Here is a 25,223-nt window from a genome sequence, read left to right as displayed (position 1 = left end):
AATGAACTATTGTAATCTCAGGGTCCATTATGAACAACACTTTAGCTAATAAAATTGACAGATATATTTTTTTCTTTCTCTTACGGCGAGTACAGTATATAGATTTTGTAAATAGGCGTTTACAATATTAACGCTTTGGTGAGAACGTGGTAAAATTCTAATTCGTGGAAATTGATGGTGGCTTCCTCATAATGCTTCAAGCATGCCAACGTTCTACTTTTATCCAGTGCTCTCTTTCTTTTCTCTCTCTCTCTCTTACTCCCTCTCAAGTTAATTCGACGCGGACGCGGGCGAGGAAGTTTTGTTGACAAACAAAGCTCCTGCTGCCTGCTAAGTTGAACATTGGTCGTACAATGTCAACGGAGCTCTATGCGTTACACGCATCGCATAATCCTGTCAGTAGTCATCGTCGCTACTTTCTTCTTCTTCCGTGCCCTTTACCGACGGACAGACCGCACGGGCCGTCTCTCCGCCTCCGTACGGAACTGGTGGGCCGGGGACATCGTGGACTTCGACAATGCCGACAACGTGACGGGCTTCGACTGGCCAATCGTTCCCAACGTCGTTCACTTCGTACGCCTAGGCAACGCATCACTCACCTTCACTGAGGCTGTTTGCATCCGAGCCGCGTGGATACAACAGCGGCCCACCTCGCTCATCGTGCATTGCGACCGGTGCGAGGAGTCGACGCGCTCGAGTCCTCACTGGCCACTGGTCGCCGGGATTCCCGGCTTGCGGCTCGCGACCGTCAAGAGGCCGCGCAACATATTCGGCAAGCGGCTCAGCTCCATCTACCACGCGTCGGATATCGCCAGGCTCCGGATTCTGCGCAAGTTCGGCGGCATCTTCCTCGATGGTGACTCGTACCTTGTGCGCTCCTTGGAGCCGTTCCGGCGCTTCGAAATGGCACTGGGATGGTACCCGAATCAAGCCCTCGGCACTCAGGTTGGTGGGATGATGCCATAGGCGATGCAGTAGGTAATCAACAGCATTCGAATGGGCGTTGCCACTGGATCCAACGTTTCGACAAAGGAATCTGTCTTCATCAGGGCGAAGACAACGGGCCCACGTACGAAGACAAGTTTCTTTGTCAAAACGTTGGCTTCAGTCTCCACCTTCCTGTGAGCACCTGTGTTGTTCAGATTTACGTGCACGTATCAGTGAGCAAAGGGTACCACACGTTCACTTTCGATCGCGATCAAGTCCGATCCGTATCGAAATACTCGACCGCGATTGGCTCCCTGTCGCAGCTTGCGCTAAGACACCAATCGCGACCGAGAAATCCGATCCGGACCGGGCTTGATCGCGATCAAAGGTGCGCCGTCTGACACACGTATTAGATACGAATACTATACGCAACTGTATTGTTGCAAGAACTTTCTAGTTTGTGCCAAAGCATCAGATTTAAACCGACAGGTCATTGATGGAAGAAATGGATGGAAGAATAGTAAAGGCATTGATTTTAAGACAAGTCGAACGTCATTATAAGGAACAGTCATCCTTGCCAAAAGAAAAAAAAAACAAAAAGTAGTTCGATAACGGGAAAATCAGACATCCACCCTTCGTAGCAATTGCTGCAAAGCAAACCTATACGAGTTCCTCGAAAGAAAAGCCTCAAGTTGAAGAAAAATTTGTCCTGGTCCAGAAGGAATTTCACCGTTCGTGGAATCAGACATCCACGAACAGGTGGATGTCTGATTTTCCCTTTATTAATTACTTCTCTCCACCTTGCAGGTTTCCGCAGTACTATTACGTCAAAAAGCAGTTTGATATATCAGTTAATTCGGCCTTTCGAAACTTGCTTATAACAAACGTAAGTGAAATTTCATGATGCATTGTGACCCGTTGTGGTTGCCTAGTGGCTACGATGTTGGGCTGCTGAGCACGAGGTCGCGGGGTCGAATCCAGGCCACGGCGGCTGCATTTTGATGTGGGCAAAAAGCAAAAACACCCGTGTAATTAGATATAAGTGCCCGTTAAAGAACCCCAGGTGGTCTAAATTTCCGGTGTCCTCCACTATGGCATGCCTCATAACCAGAAAGTGGGTTTGGCATGTTAAACCCCATAATTTAATTTTGAATTAATGATGTGTTTTGTTAGCCACCAGTAGTATGACGAACAACGTAGATGTCGAAAAGAATTAATATATATTAAAGATTAACCTGGATTAAATGATGGTTGCACATGGCTGCTAGGAAGTGTAAAAGCAGTCGGAACCTTTGCCGCCTACCAGGCGTCTTGTCCTCAACTTGAAATTCCCACCCACCCACTCTCCACACACCTGTGCTCCTTGTGCTAGCTCCCATGGTCTATGCTCATTCTCAACTCTGCATGCCTTGCTTCTTCTTCTCTATAACAGATGGCGCTAGCATTTCTTGATAACACTGTAGATGCGCACAATGCCGACATTGAACTGGCAGCAGTTCAGTATATAGAATTTGTTATCTTTCGTGGAGAAGTGCAGTTCACCAAGGCTAAGCTAACCTCGTGTCCGTTTATTGTCAGTTGATCATCCCAGTTGCACAATCACTTCTGGAACAAGAATCCAGGCTTCTATGCCTTGCTGTTGAAACTATAGATCACTGGAAAAATACACACTCCCAAAAACACTTGCGCAAGTATAGATTAGACAACCCCAGTAACAGGAAGTCATATTGCGTTCTCGGAAAACAGCAAAGCGCGCGGCTTCTTTGGCGTCATTTTGAAGATGCTCTGCTTGCCGCACCCAGCCCCACGAAGCTGCATTGTCGAAAAGAACAAACTCTGCTAGTGCCTTTACGCACCCCAGCCATGTGGCAAATGTGTAAGCAATCGATAGGATCTCTCTTTAATATTCTCCAAGTATTCTTGCATGCATGGTCAAGAAAAGCATGACAAAAAGAGCTATAAAAGTAACTCCCCTGATCACTTTGTTTGCTGCATGGAAGTGGCTTTGTGGTTCTGGCAGCAGATGCCTCACGCTTAATGTATCCACTGTCCAGTCCGTTGTGAAGGAGTTAAGTTACATGAGTATTGGTTACTAAGTTTCACATGTCTATGCAAATAAATTGCTTTATCCAGGTTTGTTATATTCAGGTTTCACAGTGTAGTTCAATAGGCTGGCTAAAGAACGAAAATCATTGATTGGTAGCCAGCCTCATGAATATGCGCAAGATTATGTTTATCTAGGCCAATTACTCACAGGGGACCCAGATCATGAGAAATAAATCTACAGAACAATAAAAATGGGTTGTAGTGCTTACGGCAGGCATTACCAATTAAATCGTTACTGGCAGCTTACTGCCATAAACGGTGGAAGCTCAGAGGCTCACAAAAAAAGCTTGAGAAGAAGTTGAGGACTGTGCAACGAGCGACAGAACACAAAATGCTAGGCATAACGAGTACGACAGCGGTATGGATTAGAAAGCAAGCAAGGGTAGCCGATGTTCTGGCAGACATTAAGAGGAAGAAATGGAGTTGGCAGGCCATGCACTGCGTAGAGTAAATAACCAGTAGCCTATGATAGTTACACGATGGGTGCCAAAAGAAGGAAAGCACTGTTGAGGACAACAGAGAATTAGGGACGTGATGAATTGAGGAAATTTGCCCGCATAAGATCGGGTCAGCTGGTACAAGACGGGTAATTCACTGGGAGAGGCTAATTCACAGGGGTAATTCACTGGGAGAGGCCTTTGTCATGCGTTGGACATAAATAGGCTGATGATGAGGAAGATGGAAATTCATTGTAAACAAAGAAAAAGCTCTAAACAAAGTTCAGAGCAGCAAAACCAGAAGTGACAACCGTTTTCAGAAACACTAATGTGAACACGCCGAATAATATTGTTACAGAAAGATAAAAGAAGAGAGAGGAAGAAGATCGGAGATGCTTGCTGCTGCGTGTTGGTAGGGGTTAGCCATCCTGACTACTCTGACTCATCCTGTATATATATAGTAAATATAGTCTTTTTGTGCTCCTACCATCCCCGTAACAATATTAAGTGTTAGTTTTGTTTTTCAACGGACCTATAAAGGCGGCTACGTGAATTTAGATAAGTTACGTTCATTAACAATAATTTCTTGAAATTTGTTCTGTTCTTTTATCGCTTTAGACAAGAATGATTGATTCAAAGAATTTGCTGTAAAAAGTTGAAGTGGTATGTTTGAAAACGGGCACAGTCGGTCAACTTTGCACAGTGGCGAGAATGTGCTAAGTGAGATTCGCACTGACTGAAATTTGTTCCTTCATACAGCTCCAAAAGTGCCTTTTTCATTTGAATTGTGCCAATGCTGTGCCGCAATGTAGTTTCGGGGGTGTGAAAATTCTGAAGCTACCACTCAATACAAAACAAACGCCATTGCATTCATCGGCCACATTCATTCAGGGCATCACAGCCAGCGAGACTGGTGCTGTGACAGGTGATGGAATCGAATTGATTCCCATTTTTATTCGCCAACTGTGAGGCATGCATAAGGCTGCAGTGAATTGGGTGGTCGTGCTAGCTTTGCGATAGCATGATCAACGCAGTAGTTTTACACATCAAGGGCTGATGCACGATGGTGCTTTGTAAACAAAAAGGTGATCAGCGTCCACTGTGCTTATTCGTGTTGCTTGTTTGCAACTTTATTAGTGGCACTGTATTCTACTTTTGAAGATAATTTGAGGTCGTTAAATTTAGCATTCAGCATTACAACCAAACGCATGGCACTGAGGTATTAGACTGCGGTTCATGCTTTTTGTCAACTATGTCTTTGGTAATGCATGTGTTTTGATAAAGTTCGCAGTAAAAAAGTTGAAAGCGAACAAGCAAGTAGTCTAGCCCTATATTCCTGTCTTGCGAGTGTGTATCAGTGGCGGAATAAAGAACATTACGTGCTCACACTGCCCTGGTATGGTACATAAAACAAAACTTAAATGTGCGAAATGGCAAACCTACGAAGTGGTCCTTCCCCAATGGGAAAATAAAAGGAAACTAATTTCAGCTGCACTAGTAAATTACTTATATAAATAACAAAAGAGCCCCTCTTACCGTGAAAACAGGCTTCGCTAAGCCAGAAGAGATGCCAGAACGAAAGACAGTTGGCGACCCCGCCTTGGATTTCCTGCCGCAGATCATGATGATGTCATAGATTTTGATGGCAACTGCTCAGGCCCAGATAACTGTTCTTTGGTTGAGTTGTACTACATTCCATCCTAGAACAACGGACGACTACTTAGCCAATTGCAAGAGATTTTACAGATCCATAACGTCCCAAATACAAGAAAGTACTTTGAAATCTGGGACGCCAAGCTAGTGCTGATATTGCAGCACAAAATTCATTGAGGATTGTGACCTTCATTTGCTGTTCTAATAATCAACAATACCACAAAATTGAAGAGTATTTCTCTTTTTTAGTGTTGCTTTATTGTTCCTTGTGTGGTTTTGCACAGTGCCGCCGGTAGCGTGTCGCTGTTAATGTATGACCACTACTGCATTACAGCTTGCTGTGGTGAATCAATTGTTTTGCACTTTGTTTTTATGAGTAAATGATTATATGAACTAAAAAGGACACTAAACTATTTAATTTTTAGTGGGAGGCTTACACCTGCTCCAAACACAGAAGTAGGTGCTCCAAAATTAGATTTTGCATGCTCCAGTGGCTGCTTCAAAATGCTGAAGGGCATTCCAACCACTGCTAATGATCTAATTTCGCTAATACTGTGATGACAAATGTACTGGAATGTGATGGTTTTGGCTGCACAGTTTTGTAATCTTTCTGTATTCGACAACACTTCGTGAATACAATAGAAACTCCCCACCGGTAAAGTTCGTTGCTGCATGCCTTTCATCTCTGCACAGTTCAATTCATCACCATGGGTGTGTGCCATATTTAGAGAGAGACCAAACCAAACTGCAATTACTACTTGCTTTGTAAATGGCACTGGCACAAGGAAGAAATGACTGCGAGTGTGAGCGAGTGTTGGTGAGTATGAGTGGGCAGGACTAGGAACATGAGTGAGTGCCAACAAGTGAGAGTGAGCACATAGCCTGCGAAAATATTGTTGAGTCATTATGAGCGAGTATTGGATTATTCTGCCAACCTGTGCAGACAGCTGAAATTGCCCTCTGTGGGCACAAGCAGAACAGCTCACAGCACAAGCAACGTGTTTGAATGGAACATTTAGAAATTTATTTTATTGGCCTGCACAAAGTAAAGGATGTGAAAAAAGCAACTGCGGTAGAAAAGATTGTAATTATGATATCCCAGGTAACTGGAAGCAGTCTCACATGACGTAGGAAAAAATACTGATTACGGTAAATATGCCTTCATTACAAATGTGGTAAGCATGTCGGTATGTGCTGGTGATGTCGTGAGAATAACTGTGTGCTTATACCTACTTCTGGGCCAGCATTATGTAAGCATTCTTTTCCTTTGATTATATCCATTTCTTATCACCTGTCGCAGCAAATGGCTAATATTGGCAATAACGAAGGCATGGTGTCATGCCAGCCAGTGACGAAGGGCAAAAGAATGGAAAAAGCAGGAGAATCTTCACATAACGCAGCCCCTAGATTCCTTTTGAAGTGCCTGGCAATGACACCCATAAAAAACAGTTGTTTGGGGCTGTGTGCGAAAATGTGCATATTGTTGTTTGGCCCCTTTATTTTCAGGTTCTTGTTGCCCACAAGAACGCCCGGTTTCTCCGACTTTGGTACAACTCATACCGATACTACCGTCCCGAGCTGTGGTACTGGAATGCAGGACGGCTTCCCACAGAAATGATTCTGGTGCCAAGGCCACACCTTGTTCACCGCGTGCCTTATGACTTTGGCGTGCACAATGTGGCGCACCTCTTGTACGGTGTCTGCAAGCCCGACTGGAGACAGTACTTTGCTATTCACCTCTTGTTTCGACACCGGGACTACTTGGTCACCTCAGATACATTCGGACCATTGACAGTGTTTAACGTGGGCCGCTACAACACGACATTTGGCCAGATGGTCAGGCTGGCTCTGTTTGGAACAACAAGACTCGGAGACCACCACACTTTGAAAGACCCTAAATGGTTTCTCGAAAATGAGCTAGAGTATGTCCTGGATGCTTGCTAACTTAAAGTGTTGGGGCACTCGACTGCCAGCCAGCCTTTGATGCAACTTCTCCCTTGTGACCTTGCCCAGCCGCCCTAGCAGACTTACTGCACCTCTTGTGGAGTTGTCTCAGGCTGTGCTCATCAAGGCATCACTACCTGCTGAAAGTGGGACTACATCCAAGCTGCCCACCGGACAACCATCTGTAAATATAATGTCCAGATCATAGATACCTGCTGGAATTCATTGAACGAACTGAGGTCTCTAGAGGCCTCTTTCTGAAATTTGGGCATTGGTTCTTGGCACAGCGCAGCACCACATGGGGAGCATGCCATGTGACGTCCATGCAGATATAAATGAACAGTTTGCTGCACGACCACCGCATGTTGTAGTGTGTGCTGTGTCGATGTGCACCTCCTGACGAAGGGACATCCTCAGTGTTCTCTCTCCTTTCTCTCCCTCTTTTTGCCCTTTAACCCCCTTCCCCTGTGTAGGGTAGCAAGCTGGACAGGCATTTGGTCGGCCTGCATACCTTTCTTTTTCTCTTCCCTTCCTCTCACCGAGCAGAACAAGCTACTGTATTTGCTCAAATACAGGCCGATACTTTTTTAAAAGACAATGGGTACGAAAGTTGGGAGTCAGTTCAGATTTGAGAATGCAGTTTAACCGCAGCCGCCAGACACTCAGTGCATTTTGGATCCACAGTATTCTAGGCACTATATTGCAACACCGCCTCAGGGACCTGGCAGCGTGCCACAAGATCTGGGAGGTCAAGATTGCAGCTGATGGGTTGATGTGCCTCGTTTTTTTTAAAATGTAGCGTCTCGTCGTTAGCAAGGACAGTGCACTGTAGGAACAGGTTAAAGACATATAGGCTAGGCATATTGACAAAGATGACAACACGTTAATGTTGCACGTGCTTGCAATGGCTGTCGGAGACCTTAATAACATGCATGTTCTTTTTGCAGTCAAATGCCTTCTTTTCATTTAGTTTACATTTTAGTAAAGGTTTTAATTTCCTGGCCTTTTGAGTTTTGGGCATTTGCCTACAATCGAGGCTGGCATAGATTTGAGTAGATACAGTATGTATGTGTACGTATAAGGTACTTCACCTGTTTTATGTCATAGGGCAAACTTTCACATTAAAAGAAAGCGTATTGAAGATTTTTGCGAGAAAGGGGGGAGAGAAGTCTCTCAGTTTGTAGACAAATATGCTTTTTGATTGTCAGCCTGGCTGCTAACCATGTGTTCATTAAGACCATGTTCATAATGCATTTGTTTGTCGTGACTTATATATTGCCAGGCATGTTTTGTAAGGTTGTGCTTGATAAGCATTGTCACATTCAAGTCATTGTGCGAGATGTGCTTGCGATATCATTGTTAGCGAATCTCAGAATCCCACATGTAGAAAGACAAACTCATCTAGAGTGTAAAAATTACTGTAGCATATTCTCAAATTTTTTGTCATTGGATTTGGCATTACCAAATCCATACTGCTAACTTATTACCACTGTTGTTGAAAAGCGTACAATTATTGCATTCTACTGGTGCTAACATATGTGGTAGAAACTTGCAAGTTAACAAACAAGCTCAAAAACAAGTTAAGGGATGCACAAAGAGCAATAGAAGGAAAAATTTTCTGTGTAACGCTAAGAGGCAGTAAGGGAGCAGTGTAAATCAGAGAGCAAATGGGGATAGCCGATGTTCTAGTTGACATTAAGAGAAAGAAATGGAGCTGGGCGGGCCATTTAATGTGTAGGGTGAGGAAGTTAGGAAATTTGCTGGTGCAAGTTGGAACCAGCCAGTGCAAGACAAGGCTATGAACTCAAAGTTCGGGTGGACCTTCTAAGGGAGCCCCGAGCACTCGTCGTTAAAGGCAGTTAACTCCTGAGTCATGGTATGCATGGTGAAGACAAACGTAGAGGTTGATGACAAGCTAATCCATTCAATTCTGGAACTGGAGAGTATTGGTATATCTGATACTGCGAACAAGGAACTTGAGATAAGCTCAACCAGGCAGCACTTTGAGAAAACAATAGAGCTACATGGTGGCAGATACGAAGTGTCGTTGCCTTTGAAAACTAGGTTTGAGCTGTGTGATAACAATGAAGCTGCGATTACCAGGCTCAAGAAACTTTTGAGCCGCTTGTCCAGCAAGGAGGATCTTCTACAGACTTATGATGCCATGATTTGTGACTATATACAGGCCGGTCATGCGGAAGTTGTAAAAGACCCACCTCAAAATCTGGTGAAGGTTTATTACATAAAGAAGTTATCTGACAACAAGCACTGACAACAAAGGTATGAGTTGTCTTCAATGCGTCGTCGAGAACATGGGGATGCAAGTTGCTTAGCGAGTGCTTGGAAAAAAGCGACAACTTATATCAGGACCTTGTCAAAATATTACTGCGCTTAGAACGCACCCCATCACCATAATGGCAGATATCGAGAAAGCCTTCCCTCAGATTTCGATGCAAGAAGAAGACGGAGATGCCTTTCGATTTCGGTGGTTCGAAGGAGATGTTGCTGAGCTTCTGCATAAGGTCGCGCAGGAATGGAGCATGACCAGAGTACCTTTCGGAGCAACGCGCAGCCCATTTCTGCTGACGGCAACCATTTTTCACCACGTAAGAGCACCACCAAGTATGTCTTCGGGTGCCAAGACTTTGGGCGAGTCGTTTTACATCGACGATTTAGTGACAGCAGCCGATTCAGAGGATGAAGCTGCCCTTCCAAGAGCTAACCGAGCCTTCCGCTTGGAAGTATTGCCTTGGTACTGAAAATTCTGCCGACCTGTTGACACGAGGTGTATCTGTTGACCAGATAGCTACAAGCAGCTCTGGCTAGGGCCTCACTGGCTTCAGGATCCTGAACACACCTGGACATCACAACCACTATGACCAGTGCACAACACAGTCGTCCATTGTGAAAAGGTCGCCGTTCAGGTGTCGCTTACCACTGACGTCATGCGTCCACTAATTGTAATGGAGCATTACAGCAGACTTCATAAGCTGCTGAGAGTTACAGCATGGGTGCTGAGGTTCGTCAGTTGCTGCAGATATAATGGCAGCGATAAAGAAACTGGTCCCCTCATGGTAGAGGAGCTATCGAGATCCAAACAATACTGAATTTAACTAGTGCAAGATGAGTTTTTCACACAGAAATCAAAAGCTATCTCAGAATGGCATTTATCGATGTAATGTCACTCATCGCAGGTCTCAACCCATTCCAGGACAAAGATAGGATACTTCGGGTTGGTGGCTGTTTAATGCTAATGGAATTTCTGGAAGGTGTCAAGCATCCGATTATACTGGCCAGTAATCACCACTTTTCAAGGCTAATCGCAATCAAAGCACACTGCGAAGTACTTCACGGAGGTGTGTGAGATACACTGACGCAGTTGAGAGAGCACTTCTGGATGTGCAAAGCACGAAGCCTGGTGAAGAAAGCAACCATGGAATGTTACTTGTTCAAACATTACACCGTTACACCAAGCAGCGCTCCAGTAGCTCTGCTCGCAAAGCATCGGGTAACGCAAGCACATACGTTTGAAGTGGTCGGAGTGAACTTTGTGGGACTTTCCTTCATAAGGACACCATTAAGAGATATGAAGAACTACATTTCTCTATTCATGTGCACAGCTTCGAGTGCGATCCACTTAAAACTTTTATGCGGCGTGACATCTGAAGCATTCTTGGATGTCCTCGCATTGCTTTTGTGCCCGACGAGGCCTTTCCCTAGTCATCTGTTCTGACAATGCGAGAGCTTTCAAGAAAACGTCAGGGGATCTGCAAAAGCTTTGCAGAATGCCACTAGGAGATGATGTCACCAGACAGCTGAGCAGTAAAGGCATCAAATGGAAGTTTATTGTACCAAACGCTGCATGGTGGGGGGGGTGAATGGTGGCTTGTAAGATCGTTCAGGATTTCACTCGGCAAACTTCAGTTCTTGATCTTGTTTTTCTTACTACATCTCTTTTTAATACCGGTTGTGAATGCGATGTTATTGATTGAATATCTGACCACAATGCTGTGTTAATTTCAGTTACAGGCATCGTCCTTGAATCACGCTATATCTACTGCACATTTCCCGACTTTAACTGCGCTGATGATTTGGCAATAACAGATGCCCTATGCGGTTTTTTTAGAGTTTGAACTCATAAGTGCCACTGATGATACTATTACCTTGACAAGTTTCTTCGAAAATCTTGTCAGTAAGTGTGCCAACCTTCTTATTTCTTTAAAAGCAAAGAAAACAAACACTGAAATTCCTTGGATGACTAGGGACCTCTTGCATATATCACGCCGTGTGGCCAGATTACGACAATCGAAACGCTCTAGTGTTTCAACAAACTCATGCAGCTCCATAGCGCTAAATAGGAACTTTGTTCTAAAATGGTTGCTGCAAAAGAATTTTATTACAAGGTAACCTTGCCATAATTAATGATGACTAATCCCCGTAAATTTTGGAAAGCTATCCTACCACCTAGGTCATCCTCGCACACATTAATAACTAACAATGTTGCAGTTTCGATTTGCGACAATAAACTTCATTTAATGCCTACTTCCACTTTGACTTTGCGACTAATAATTCTGTAACCCTTGTTTTTGATTCCGAACCATACCCTCCAATCGACGAAATATCACTGTCTCCTGAGAGTGTATTTAACTTAATCCTAAACATAGACACCAAGAAGTCGTGGTCCTGAAGGTATCCCGACTGCTTTTTTCATTCGATACTCTCTTTGGGGCAGCAGATATCTAACACTTATCCTTAGAAAATTTCTCCCAACCACCATCGTTCCTCCCTCGTGGAAACTAACTTCAATTCTGCCCTTATTTAAGTCGGGTAACATTCAATTGTTATCTAACTATAGGCCAATCTCCTTAACAGCACACTTAATGTAAATTACTCGAACACATTATCTTTAAACATATTATGGAATTTCTTGAAAATAACAAAATTTTATGCACTTTCCAGCATGGCTTTAGACGTGGCCTTAGCACTATAACACAATTGACAGAATTTGTTCACGACATCAGCAGCTCTTTAGACATAGGTGACCAGATTGATGCTATTTTTATAGACTTTGCAAAGGCCTTCGACACTGTTTCACACCCTCAACTTATGCACAAGCTGTTCGCTGTACTAAAAAATGCATCTTTGGTTGGCTGGATATCACTCTTTCCCAGCATTTGCGATATGTATGTTTCAATTCTACTAACTTACCCTTGATGCCTGTTTCATTAGAGGTTCCCCAAGGCTCAGTACTGGGTACTCTTTTATTCCTGCTTTATATTAATGATCTCCCCTACACACCTCAGTTAAAATATGCCTTCTTGCAGATGATTGCATTTTATATCATGCAATTAAGTCTCCTGCTGATCATGTTGTCCTTAACAATTATTTTGCTCACTTCTGTAACTGGTCGAAAGCATGGCAGATGAATACCAACTTTTCCAAAACTACCTCCATATCCTTTACACGATGCTCATGCCCTTCCTTCTTTGCCTATGCCTTTAACAATATTACTTTAAATAGGGTCTTCGAATTCAAATATTTAGGTATCCTACTAACACATGATTTGTCATGGTCAAAACACATTTATGTCACCTATAACGAGGCCCTTAAAAGACTAGGTTACTTACATTGTACACCGTGTCTTGCTTCTCAAGAAACTACACTTCTTACATATAAAACCCTCATTCACCCCATCCTCGAATATGGCTGCGTTGTATGGAATCCATACAAACACTGTGACGTCAAAAAAATTGAATCAGTGCAAAAAAAAGGCAGTGTGTTTTGTTTGTAGGAGATATGATAAGGAATTTTTGCCATCTAACTTTCTTCCCCTACTTGGTCTCATTCCTCTTGCAGAGCGCCGTAAACTTGAATGCCTAAAATTCCTTCACACATTAATCAATTCTCCTTGCCTCTCCTGCCTACTCTTGCAATTGCCTCATTGAGGCTGCAGTATGTATTAATAAATAAATGAATAAATAAATAAATAAACTGTAATGACACCACTTTACAAGGTTCTTCAAAGAGCCTGCCTAAACTCTGAAGAACTCATGACAGTACTAGCAGAAGTTGAAGCCATCATCAATTCTAGACCACTTACTTTCATTGGGTTGGAAGACGGCAAACCATGCACTCTGACTCCGGCCGAGCTGTTGATTGGCTGTAGGTTCACAATGATACCACAAAGCAATAGTGAGGAACCAGAGATACCGACGCGTACGGAGGCTGTCCAGAGACTTCAGTACAGAAGGCGCCTGACGGAAAACTTTTGGAAACGATGGACCAAAGAGTACTTACTCCAGCTTAGATGAGCGCACTTCTGTGACAAATGGGGCAAGAACAAAGTTAAAGGCGATGTAGTACATGTTAAAAGCCCTCCACGTCAAATGTGGTAACTCGTAAAGGGGATGGAAGTCTACGGAAGAGAAGATGGACACGTTCACTCTTGCAAGATAAAGCGACAAGACGGCCTTGTGACAACAAGGGCCATCCAAAGACTGTATCCGCTAGAAATACAGGCGTTGCCGCACTTCTCAGCCAGGAATATGTTGAATTTTCCGCACTCTTCCTACATGAACAAAGATGATCCTGGGGCCGGGGAGCACGTGATCACATTCGAAGAGAAATTGGGGGCCATCTTTTACTTTCTGGGCTCAGATGGACGCTAATAAACACCTTTCTGAGTCTTAAGTCTCTGTCGGCTGTTCTGTGTACCATATAGGTATTCCATAGCCTTTATAAATAGAGAACAGCACGATAGTTATGTCATACACTTCGATGACCACAGACCATGCTTGTTGCTTTCACTGCCACCAAGTTGTACCTTGGTTTATTAAAAGTTGCCCGATGAACAGTTTACTTCCAAGTTGGTCATTTTTTGGCCTCCCTGCTGGCCAGCACCCGTCACTATTGCATGACAATATCATAGGTCACTTTCAGGCTCGTCGCAATCAATATTGTCCACACGTACATTATGGCGCATAAGACCCATATTATATGTAAGGAGAGGTGAGTTTGAATCACGGCAAATGGTTCATAATTGTCAAAAACTAACTATAGTGGGCTGTGTCAGCTTTTTTGCTTTGTTGCTCAGCTTGGCTTCTGTAAGTTGTGAGATGAAAACCTGCTCTCACTATTTTCCCAGCATCTGGCTTTCTGCAGAGATAAACCTTTGAGAAATAAATCTTTTTGAACTCCCATCAGAACCCAAGCATTGTTAATTTCACTGCCTCATTCTGAATGTTGTGTTTGGACTGCTTCAAATTTCTCTGCATTATAAGGCAGTTCCCAGCATCTTATGTCAGAAATGAAAAACACTTTTTCTTTGGTGTTCGTGCGTGCCTGTCTCAAGCACTGCAGTACACTCGACAGCTGCAACATGGGACAGTATTGCCTCTTGGTGCTTGTATTGTGTCTTGATGGGATTGGATTGCCTGTTTTCACAATTATTGGCCTGAAATTAAATATCCTTCAGTTCCTTGTGATTTGTTTATATGTTTGTTTAGATGCCTACCTATTATTGGCACAACATTACAATGGCAATCATGTTACATTGGATGCTCTTCGACATTGTTTCTGCGCATGAATTTGCAGTTGCAAGCAAAAGCTTTCATGCCATAGGCACCGGGAAAAAAACATTTACTCTGCACCCCTGAACACCCAGCCTAAAATAAAGTTGTACAAAGCATTCATGCATGTCCAAGCAGTGCAGTGGATGCCCAAATTCTAGGCTGCGTGGTCGTGTCAGAAGAACATTAAAATTTTTTGCTACAGTCTTAGTTTCCAAATTATTGATTATCATGCTGTGTATGATAAAATCAGGACATCTAACATGTGAATCAAAATTGCAAGTAGTTTAGCATTTTCTGTAGTCAGCATGATTAGTACATTGTATACATACCATGCAGTATACCTAGTTGAAAAACAGGCTTGTCAGGTTGACAATCCTACATGATGTGATTGTTTTAACTATACTGACACAAAGCTTTTGTTTGTCTTCCTTCACTTGCTCTGTTAGGTACTGTATTTGGCAACTCCATAATCACAATACTATAATGTGTCAGTTTCTGGAATGCACAACAGACTACTTATGGATGTTTTGATGTGATCAGTGAAGCATCCCACCAAGAGTAGCGTGGCTTCATGCTGTAGTGTCTGTTGAGAAGGGTTCCTCGTTATACTCTGGTGCGGTCTGGTCACATGGTGTTGCAAACGCCACCAATGTGCAAGTCGTTCAGCCCAATGCAGTAGTCGTAGGTTATGCAAAGACCATGTCGCCAAAAGTGTGACGCCCACACCTTCACATCACCCTTTTCTTTTTTTCAAGCTTCTCCACATTCGACACCATCCAAGCCTACTCCATCACTGTAGCGCTCTTTTGGAACATAGACTGCCCATCTCACCTTTCAAGTATTGTCTCATCAAGTGTCTGGCATGCTCAGCTTTTGGTGAAATGGTTGTACATAGCCTGCTCAGTGAAATTCATGTCGGTAGTTTTGGACACTACATGATCGCCGCCTTCAACTTCTGTGATGTAATGAAATCTGTGCATGCTCAACTTTCTCAATCAACGAAGGCAAAGCTACTATCTTTGTTGCATGTATGTTGAACTGGTCGCATTAAAGATTCTATAATTGATTATTTCTTACATGTTCAAGGAATCCAGAATTAAGTTTCATAACATTGAGGTGTGTTACGATGTAGTATAGCACAGGAGGACCAAAGCCAGATAGTGTAATGGGGACTTGTGTACAAAGCACCGTATTTGCATGATTCTACTGCGCCCCCGATTCTAATATGCAGTTATGTTGCTGCCTAAATATTTAAAGAAAAAATAATTTGGTGCCGATTCTACCACACACATCAAGTAACGAAACCTGAGTCAATGCCTACCATGTTGCAACAATTTTATGCAAAATGTAAAGGCACAGACACGCATACAGCTGAATCTTAGCAGCTAGTTGCTATCAGAGTCTGGCGACACCTCCTTTTTGCTATCTACCTACCGTAGCAAGTCATCTTTCAGCTCCATCTAATTCATTAGAAATGCTACATGTACTGGAAACTGGAAAATGCCGATTGCAAACCATGGCATAAAAAACAACGTACATTATATAACAGTGTGGCTAGCTACCTTGTATTCAGCTTTTTCTTTGTAGTAAGAATTTGTTTCATTCTTTTATTTTGAGTACAATTAGTTACGATTGTAATTCATATGCAAATTTGGATGCACTATTTTATTAAAAGGAGGTGTCCATTAGAATTGTAAAGGGCAGTTGCAATAAGTAATACGAAAAAATAAACAGAGGCCCCATACTGTGATTAGGGAATTTAGGCATAAAAAAGGGAGACACATTTTTTGTCAAGACTTGTTCCTGATTTCTCTAATGAAATGGGAGTAGAATTGAAGTGAAATGGGAAGTCAAATGGGACGTGCTTCAAGCAGACTGAAATGGAAATACCATGGTGCAATATAAAGAGTAACCTGAATCTGCTCTCTTCAGTGCATAGCTGTTTTATAAGTTTTGCATGAAAGGAACCTGCACCATTTGCATAAGTGTGGATGCCTGGAGGCCACTATTTACAAGTAAATATCTTTAAAGGGACACTAAACAGTGACAATATAAGTCTGTCTAGGCTGGCAAAGTGTTCTTTTAAAATTTCATTTTCAGCACAAGGTCGCGGTTTAGATTCCTAACTGCAATGGTCACATTTTGATGTGGGCTGTATATAAAAATGCTTGTGTACTGTGCAATGGGTGCATGTTAAAGAATCCCAGGCAGCTTCAATTAACCCGGGGCATTGTACTGCAGTGTCCTTCATAATCCACATTATAGTTTCAGGGTTTTAAACCCTACCTTTTAATTTTGAAAGATTCTTTTCATTCGTCTGGTGTAAAATGTTAAATAACCAGCGAGAAATAAAAGGCAAACTTCTCATTATTATTTTATTTTATTTCACACCAAAACCATGGCACCAGTATGCCAGCATGACGTTGCAGGTTTTGAAGTATTTGCTTGTGTTGTGTCATTTTGATTCAAAGCATTTGGGAACTTGCCAGGTCACGTCTTTAGTTCATTTAGAATACAACATAGCTCTTTTTCTCAGTGATAAGTTAGACTTCTGTAAAAGACAAGTCCATTTGTCAAAATACTATAGCTGTGGCCTGTCGAACAAGGTTTATCTCACAAGCATGTTGACAAGGGTTAGGCTGTATCACACCTGCACAACATAAATAAATGTAAATGCACTAACTTATTTAATCATGGTAATTGCATATATAGATACAATCAGGCTTTTTTGTAACAACCCATAACTGCTGTAAAGTGTAACCAAGGTGCAGGCCACAGCTGGCATACCTGTGTAACAAGGGTATTAGCTTTAAAATCATTACTGGTTGCTGCCTTCTACTGTTGTCATGTGACAGTTTCCATAAATTTTACATCACGAGTATGTGGCATGTTTTCTTGAAAGCATCTCGCATATTAGTATGGAACATGCTCGTGATGTCATTCAGAATGCCTATGTTCCTCATTGCACGTGACGTATGGCAAATCAGTTCAGCAGAATCCCGCAAAATGGCGAAGTATCGTGAAAGGGAAAAAGTCGCACAGAACTTGACATCTGTGCACTCATTGCAGCTGAGAAGACAATCATGTTCATGTAGAGATCAATGCAGTTTAAAAGGCAAAAAAAAAAGTTCTTTAGCTGCTTCTTACTGCAATGCATATAAATCCTTAATGAATCTGTATCCATGCCGCAAAGGACCCGAGAACAGCAAGATAGCCAGAAGAAGAACGCAGGTTTATTGGGAAGTGTTGCTTTTATAACCGACCAAGTGATAATGGGCCGACCGTAGAACGCATGTCAGAAACAGGGCCACTGTCATGCACGCGCCTGATACATCCTTTTGCATAAACAAACAAAACAGACTGTGTTGACAGATTAGTACGCAATTTGATTAAATGCCTCGTCATAGTGAAGGCGTTGTGGGGGCCTCCTTTTCCGGGACAATCTTCTCGGAGCAGGGGTCTGCAAAGACTCCAGTGTTGACCTTCCGTGTTGGTTGTCCACTGTTACGTCCCATCAGTCATTTGTGACAAGTCCGAGGCCTGCAATGTTGACCCAGCCAAAGAATGCATTGCAGGTACCTGAAGGTTGTCGACAGGCATGCTCGCTTCGATTGTGTCGTCACCGTCTTCGCTGCTCATTTCGGCATATGGCTCGTCCGTTTGTATGAGGTGTCCGTGGTTGTGCCGCAGAACTCACCCGTCTTCAGTTACCAGCTGGTAGGACCTTGGAGCTTGTGTCCCTCTTACAGTCGCTCTCCGATACCACATTCTCATTCCTCGCAGCCTTACTACGTCCCCTCGAGAAAGCCTGGGCAACGGTTTGCTTTGTGCGTGCTGGCAGGGCTTTTTCACCTCGGTGCAGGGTACTTCATGGAAGTTAAAAAGATTGGGTCGAAGGCGCCTCCCTTGCAACAGTTCATTAGGGGATCGCCCGTCCTCCAGTGGAGCTGAGCGATAAGCCAGTAGTCCTTGCCAGAAGTAATTTCCGGACGCCTGGGATTTTTTCAAGATGAATTTGATAATCTGTACACCTTTTCCTGCCAAGCCATTTGACTGCGGGCAATGAGAACGAGAATATACATGTGTAAAATCATAGTTTCATGCAAACATGGCGAAGTCATAAATCGAAAACTGAGGTCCATTATCCGTGCAAACTTCTAACGGGATGCCATATCTTGCGAAGATAATGCTGAGTGCATCAATTGTGGTCCTTGAGGTGGTGTCCTGGAGTTGCTGGACCTCTGGAAAGTTTGAGAATGCATCATAAGCAACAAGGTAGGAGTCTCCAACAAAGAAAAATATGTCCACTCTAACCCTGTAGTACCATGGGCATCTGGGAACCGACCACATCAGTAGAGGTTCTTTTGCTTGCGTCATAGAGTTTCGTGTTATTATAACTAGAGGGAAATCTGGTGTTGCGATCGTTCAACCATAATGGGAACGATGGGAAGTACAGGCTACGGATAGGAATCCTGTTGACTGGGGAACTAGTTTACAAGTATTTTTTGGCAGTTTTGGTTTCGCTCCAAGTGCAGTTGCTATAACCTGCAGTGGGACAGTGCAACGTAAAGCTCTCTGCCTTTGTTCTGTTGCTCGAAGTGGCGATAGCATGCTGGGTCAGCGGCTGGGACGATGTTTGCGTTGCAGTGTGGTGTCGAAGCCCTGACAAGTGATGGCATCGTAAACGTTGAAAGAACATGTTTTGACCGTTCAGACTGTGGTTTGTTAAGTATGTTAGGTTGGTGCTGTAGCATTACATGCTTTATGACACTTCGGAATAGGAAAAAGAAGAAACTACTGATACAAGACATAGACAGTTGCACTTCTAGTGGCTTGAAAATCAAATTTTTCATGTATGTGTTCATTGAAATGCGTGTTTTAGGACTTTGAGAACACCAACTTACTTGTGGTAGGAAAGGTTGCTGCTTCCTGCCTGTAGTCTAGTGTCGCAAAATGGGTAAGTGCAAAGCCACGCCGTAACGCTTTGGAAGCAGTACGTCAACATAAAATAAAATGAAGCATACTCATACGAGGCCTCAAGCATTCCTGCTAGCAGTGCAGCAGATGTGCTTAAAAGTACTTGAAGACGTTCAGCAATCGTGACAGCCGACGCAGCTATTCAAAAGAGCGCGAGAGTTCACAAGTCCCTGTCATCTGCGAGAAAAGTCTCGCGTTCGCACCGAGCAGGTGTCATAGCAGACGACACTTGTAGCGTTCCTCTCAAGGGTGCAACACTCTCACAATACAGAATTTTTATTTCCATAAATACTTGATGAGTATTTTTATATAAGTACATGTACGGTTGTTATTGCTGTTGTGAAAATAAATAAATAATTATTATCTGGCATTAAATCAAGAACAGAATTGCACAAGAATGCATACCGGTGGTGTGTCATGGTGTAAACCATAGTAAACCGTGCTTCAATCTCAAAGTCATACAAAGCTTATGTAACGTGTTGTGCATTATACGAGACACTGCATAAGTAAAATTCTATTTTACGCTATAATATCTGAGTACAGCTTCGTTTACTGCGCCGCAAGCAAATGCTGCTTGTCTAAAGATCGAAGTCAATCCGAAGCCTGTATTTCCCATCATTCCCATTTAGGTTGAGGCAACGCTCAGGAGAACCCCCATAGACACTAGCGCCACATTTCTCTCTAGGGTATTTATTTAGAAACTCTGTGGCTTGCACATAAGCATATTTCTTACAGGTTGAACAGCTTGCATGTAGCGCTACAATTTCACTGTTAAGGCCTGGCCAAAAAAACAAGGTGGCATGCCCTCTTTGCACTTTTAAACCCCCAAGATGTCCCGCATGAATTCTGGACAAAATCTTCTTTCGCATGCTCTGAGGTACGATTACTTTAAAGCCTTTAAAAAGTATCTCATTTACAACCGATAGTTCTTGTGAAAAAGGCTTGAGTTCACCCTCAATGGGTTGGACCCTTGACACACATTCCACCACTACCTGCAGCTAGTTGTTGCACGCAGTTTCTGTCCGCAATTCGCATTCTGTCGTTGGCGTCACCATGTAACCTAGGGACTGCACTGCGTGAATTTTCATGTCGTCCATGTTAGTGTCTTGCCTGCTACAGTCAGAAGCCAAGGATCATGATAACATATAGGCCAGAACCAGGTTCTTTCCCGGAATGTAGTGCAAAACAGTCATACTTAAACAGGCAAAGAAAAAAATCTTTGCAGTTGGGGCAGCATGTCATCAATTGCTTTTTCCGATATCGACAAGAGTGGCTTGTGGTCACTTTCTATGAGTAGCTTTCGCCCCTGGAAGAGTTGATGAAATTTTTCGCATCCGAAGCAAATGCTGAGGGCCTCCTGTTCAATTTGAGCGTATCTTTGTTCTGCCTGTGTTAGAATGCGTGATGCATATGCTACAGGTCGCCATTCATCACTGTGACGTTGCAGACGAGCTGCTCCTACACCGTCCCGTGAAGCATCGCATGAAATCTTGGTTTCCTTTTGAGCATCAAAGATAGCAAGCACAGGAGTTGTGGCCAAACCTTGTATTACGCTCTTCCACTCTCTAGCGTTGTGTTCAGTCCACTGAAAATCTGAGTGACACTTGATAAGATCCCTCAACAAAGCTGTTCATTCAAGCAGACGCAGCACAAATTTTCCGAAGTAGTTTAGCACTCCCAGCATGCATTGAACATCGGGCTTGCTTGTTGGTTCCGGCATTTCAATCATGCTTTTAACGAGCTGTGGGTTTGGTAATATACCATTTGAGGTTAGTATGTCACGCCGAACTTGCACTTTTAAGCATTAAAAGTCAGGCCAGCTTTTCAGCGGCTTTAAGGACAGCTACAAGGTGCTCGTCATGCTCTCACCACGTTGAACCCCACACCAAAATGTCATCCATGTATACTATAGTACGCCCCGTAGCCCGTCTAGAACTTGAGTCATTGTTTGTTGAAACACTTCTGATGCAGACGATATTCCAAATCGTAGACATGAAAACCGGTATCTCCCAAAGGTGACGAGAAAGTACATATCTTCGAGGTTTGCTCATCCAAAGCTATTTGGTGGTAGCCAGCCCGCGTTAGCATCCAGGCAGATGAAGTAAGTGGCTCCCGCTAAGATAGCTTCTAAGTTTTCGCACATCGGGAGGGGGAATTGCCGCCTTTTAATATGCTGATTGATATTCCTAGGATCCAAACAAACTCGTAGACAGCCATTTTTTTTTTTACAAGTACCAGTGGGCTTACCCAGTCAGTAGGCTCCTGTTCTTTCATGATGATTCCAGCACACACCATTCTTTCGAGTTCATTTTTGAGAGGCTCCTCCAGTGCCAGAGGAAAACGACGAGCTGGCTGAACAACTGGTACTGCTCCAGATTTCAGGACCATGTGATACGGCTGCTTCAGGCAACCAAGTCCCTCGAAAATATGTCTGAAATCCTTCAGAGGACCATATGCAGAAGCCGCGTTCACAGCATCCACAGTATGGTGAATCAGTCTCAAGGACTCACTGGTTTCTAGTCCCAGTATGGGGTGGCAACCATTTTTTACAATAAAAAATTTCACCGGAGTCTGGCCATTACAACACGCACAATTTCCGACACTCTACCAAAGCACGTTTGGACACTGTCGTTATACGCCCGCAACACTGTGCTTGTTGGCTGTAGTTCACGTGATGGTAGTTTCCGATAGACTGAAAATGGCAAAAGTTTGCTGGCTTGTGATCCCGTTTCTACCTTGAAGAAAATTCCCTGGCCATTAACTTGAGCTTTTACAGTCCACTCATTCGTTTTTCCACCTTTACTGCAGACATCTAGGATATCAAAGTCGCTCTCTTGTTGACTTCGCTCACTTCTCTCGACTTCCTACAGCATATAACGAAGCTATTGACACCATGGCACACAGCATCTTTTTCCAAATGCTGGGCACTGCTTTGGTCTGTGCTTGCAATTACACCGCCTGCGCTGTAATTGTTCCCCACTGACCTTGCTCTCATTTGTGCGCCTTGAAATGGCATCAATGCAGCTGTCTACTTTGTGCCACACCTCATTCTCTTGTGCAACTGACTGCAGTTTTGCACATTTCTTCCGCTTTCAGTAACATCAGCCCTTTCTCATGAAGCATCTTTTCCCGTAGCTTAGTGTTGTTGGTACCAAAGACAATTTAGTCTCTTACCAGTGAGTCGTGCGATGCTCCATAGTTGCAATGCGAGGTTTGTTTCTTTAAGTCACCTAAAAACTTTTCTTACGGTTCTCCTTCTGCTTGGGTCCTCATGCGAAACAGGTATCTTTCAAGCACTTCGTTGGTCACCTCTGTGCAGTTGGCATCAAACTTTTGTATTAAGGTCTTGTAGTCATCTTTGCTCTCGTTCGGCTCAAACTTGAAATTGTTGAATACACCGAGCACCTCGTGACCCGTGATGCTCAGCAGGAGTGCAGCTTTCGAAGCCTCACTTTTGGCTGGTCCTTCACTTCTGATGCTTGCAGGAAGAGCTCAATTTTTTGCTTGAAATGTTTCCACGATGCTGAGACGTTCCCTGCCAGACGCAGGGGCTCCGGTGCCTGCGGCCGTTCCATGCTCGTACTCCACCACTGCCGAAGCTAGAGCGTCGTAGCCACTTCTGACACCATGTATCTGTGTCGTGAAGGATGTGACAACAGCAAGATAGCCAGAACAAGAAGAACGCAGGTTTATTGGAAAGTGTTGATTTTATAGCAGACGAAGTGATAATGGGCCGACCGCAGCACACGTCAGGAACAGGCACACTGTCATGTATGCGCCTGATACAGAATCAACCATATTACCTCCCGAATGTTCAGAACATTGTGTTTTTTAGGCATATTCAAGACACCTAAGTGGTATCCATAATAATAGACGAACATGCACAGTATGGCACTTGCACTACAAAGTTCACAGCCCTAAACACATGCCAGTGATGCAGCATGGCTGCTTCTCTTAAGACCTTCTTGGACACTTTGTGTACATGAACTTCAAAAGGAAGCAAGCACCATAGTGTTCCTATTGCACGGTTAAGAATTACAGAGGAAATAGAACAGGGGAACCAGCACTGTTGGAGTAGTGCATACTGAGACAAACACCTTGTTTTTCTGGCTGTAACTAACCGGCTACTGATGCTTATAATTCTGCTTACTAACTCAACTTGCGATGGCTGATGCTAAAATTAAAGCGAGAAAGTTCTAGAACTCTTATTACTAAAGTTTCTCCATTTAATACCAATTCTATGAACGGTTTGCTGTCCTAAGTTTGAGCAGCAAAGATGTGCTTTGAGGACAGCAATGAATAGCTCTATTTATTGCCAGAAAATTTTCCACACAGAGGTTATCATCCTTTACCTACGAAGCATTTTTGTTTGTGGAGAAGCCAGGGATGCGGTAGTGGCTAAAATCCCTAATTCCAACCAAACACCTTGTCTTGCTTTATTCAGTATTGGCCGGCTTGAGAAGACAGCAGATGAAAGTATATATTGTTACATGGGAATCCCTAACCTCCACCAGGATTCCGTGTGAGGAGAAAGCAAGCAGCGAGATTTGCAGAATACTGATCACGTGACACTCGGTGACAAATGGGAGGCACGACGTATGCCGGGAAGTATACATCATCTTCAGCGGTGGGCTCAAGCTTTGCTTCCTCAATCTTGTGCTGGGCATGTTGTAAAAATGTTTCTGAATGTGACCAGTCCAGAACATAGTTTCAGTTGTAAAGCAGGCCTGGGGTTACATCACACAAATTGGAGGGTGGCCGTGTACGTGGTACAACGAAGCACTGACGTACATTATGCAAAAAAGAGGTGAGGCGTGCAGACAGGACACAAGAGAAGTGGACAACACGACAACACTGACGTCCGCGGATACCAATCAGCCCAGTGCAGTGGTCACAGGACCACTTGCCATGTAATCAAAATATAGCTGTGCACACAAATGTCACCAGATATAAGTTCATTTTAGTGACATGCGCATATTTGTTTTGGGTGTGCCGATGCCTTAACTATCGTTTTTCGCGTGGAGACAGCTTCTCGAGGAATGCAGTGTGCACGTTTCAAACACAATCACTGTCTCCATCCACAATGCACTACTGTGCATGTCAGCTGCATGGAGAGGAGCACGTGAGGCAACCAATCAATTTACCATCGTAAGTAGTTTGCTCTAATTAGCAGTCCGGACTTACTTTTTTTTCTCCTTTTATCACTTTGTACATATGGCGGCTGCGACTTTAGTGATTGCGTAATCAAAAATGTCAAAGAGCGTGCTTTGTGCACATGTTTTATCTTGCGGTCTACACTTGTCTTTATTGTTTTTGCTTCAAAATTACGGCGGTACGGGCGATCCCAGGGCTACAACGCCGATGGTCAATCTCTGTCAAAGTTTTGGTTTCGGTTTCCAAGTAAATGGGTTGACCATTCATTTGGAATTGATTAAAAATGCGGTACTGGTTTGCAAATGGAGTGACGCTAAAGCTCCTGTAAATTATTTGCATTTTTACGTGGATTACAAAAACATTTTGCAGGAATCGCGCAACCACTCTAGAGACCACGTATTGCGCAAAGCACAGCGTGTCGCTAGTGTAGCCGTTATCCAACTGCTGCTTAGTT

At 43.5% G+C, this 25,223-nt stretch overlaps 1 protein-coding gene and 1 long non-coding RNA gene across 2 annotated transcripts; one reads left to right on the top strand and one right to left on the bottom strand.

Moving 5' to 3' along the window:
* Window positions 1-270: 270 nt before the first annotated feature.
* On the top strand, window positions 271-14,548 carry LOC126530478 (uncharacterized). The gene is made up of 2 exons (XM_050177749.3): window positions 271-945; window positions 6,630-14,548. Exons 1-2 carry the CDS (start codon window positions 370-372, stop codon window positions 7,065-7,067), a joined length of 1,014 nt encoding a protein of 337 aa, XP_050033706.1. The 5' UTR covers window positions 271-369; the 3' UTR covers window positions 7,068-14,548.
* Window positions 14,549-17,851: 3,303 nt separating this feature from the next.
* Window positions 17,852-25,182, bottom strand: LOC129384955 (uncharacterized). The gene is made up of 2 exons (XR_008612504.2): window positions 24,800-25,182; window positions 17,852-18,879 (listed from the first exon to the last, which is right to left on the bottom strand). It is a non-coding gene; the product is annotated as an uncharacterized lncRNA (long non-coding RNA).
* Between the last annotated feature and the right edge of the window lie 41 nt (window positions 25,183-25,223).

This window comes from Dermacentor andersoni, chromosome 4, assembly GCF_023375885.2.
Source record: "Dermacentor andersoni chromosome 4, qqDerAnde1_hic_scaffold, whole genome shotgun sequence".
NCBI classification, from domain to species: Eukaryota; Metazoa; Arthropoda; class Arachnida; order Ixodida; family Ixodidae; genus Dermacentor; species Dermacentor andersoni.
Note: the sequence above shows the minus strand (reverse complement) of the source record. Positions and strands in the feature narration are given on the sequence as shown.

What these genes read in the sequence shown, in the direction of transcription:
- LOC126530478 (XM_050177749.3), top strand. Translation starts at nt 370, where the DNA reads ATGCGTTACACGCATCGCATAATCCTGTCAGTAGTCATCGTCGCTACT. An exon ending in ATCAAGCCCTCGGCACTCAG is followed by an intron (nt 946 to 6,629) that starts GTTGGTGGGATG and finishes CTTTATTTTCAG; the next exon opens with GTTCTTGTTGCCCACAAGAA.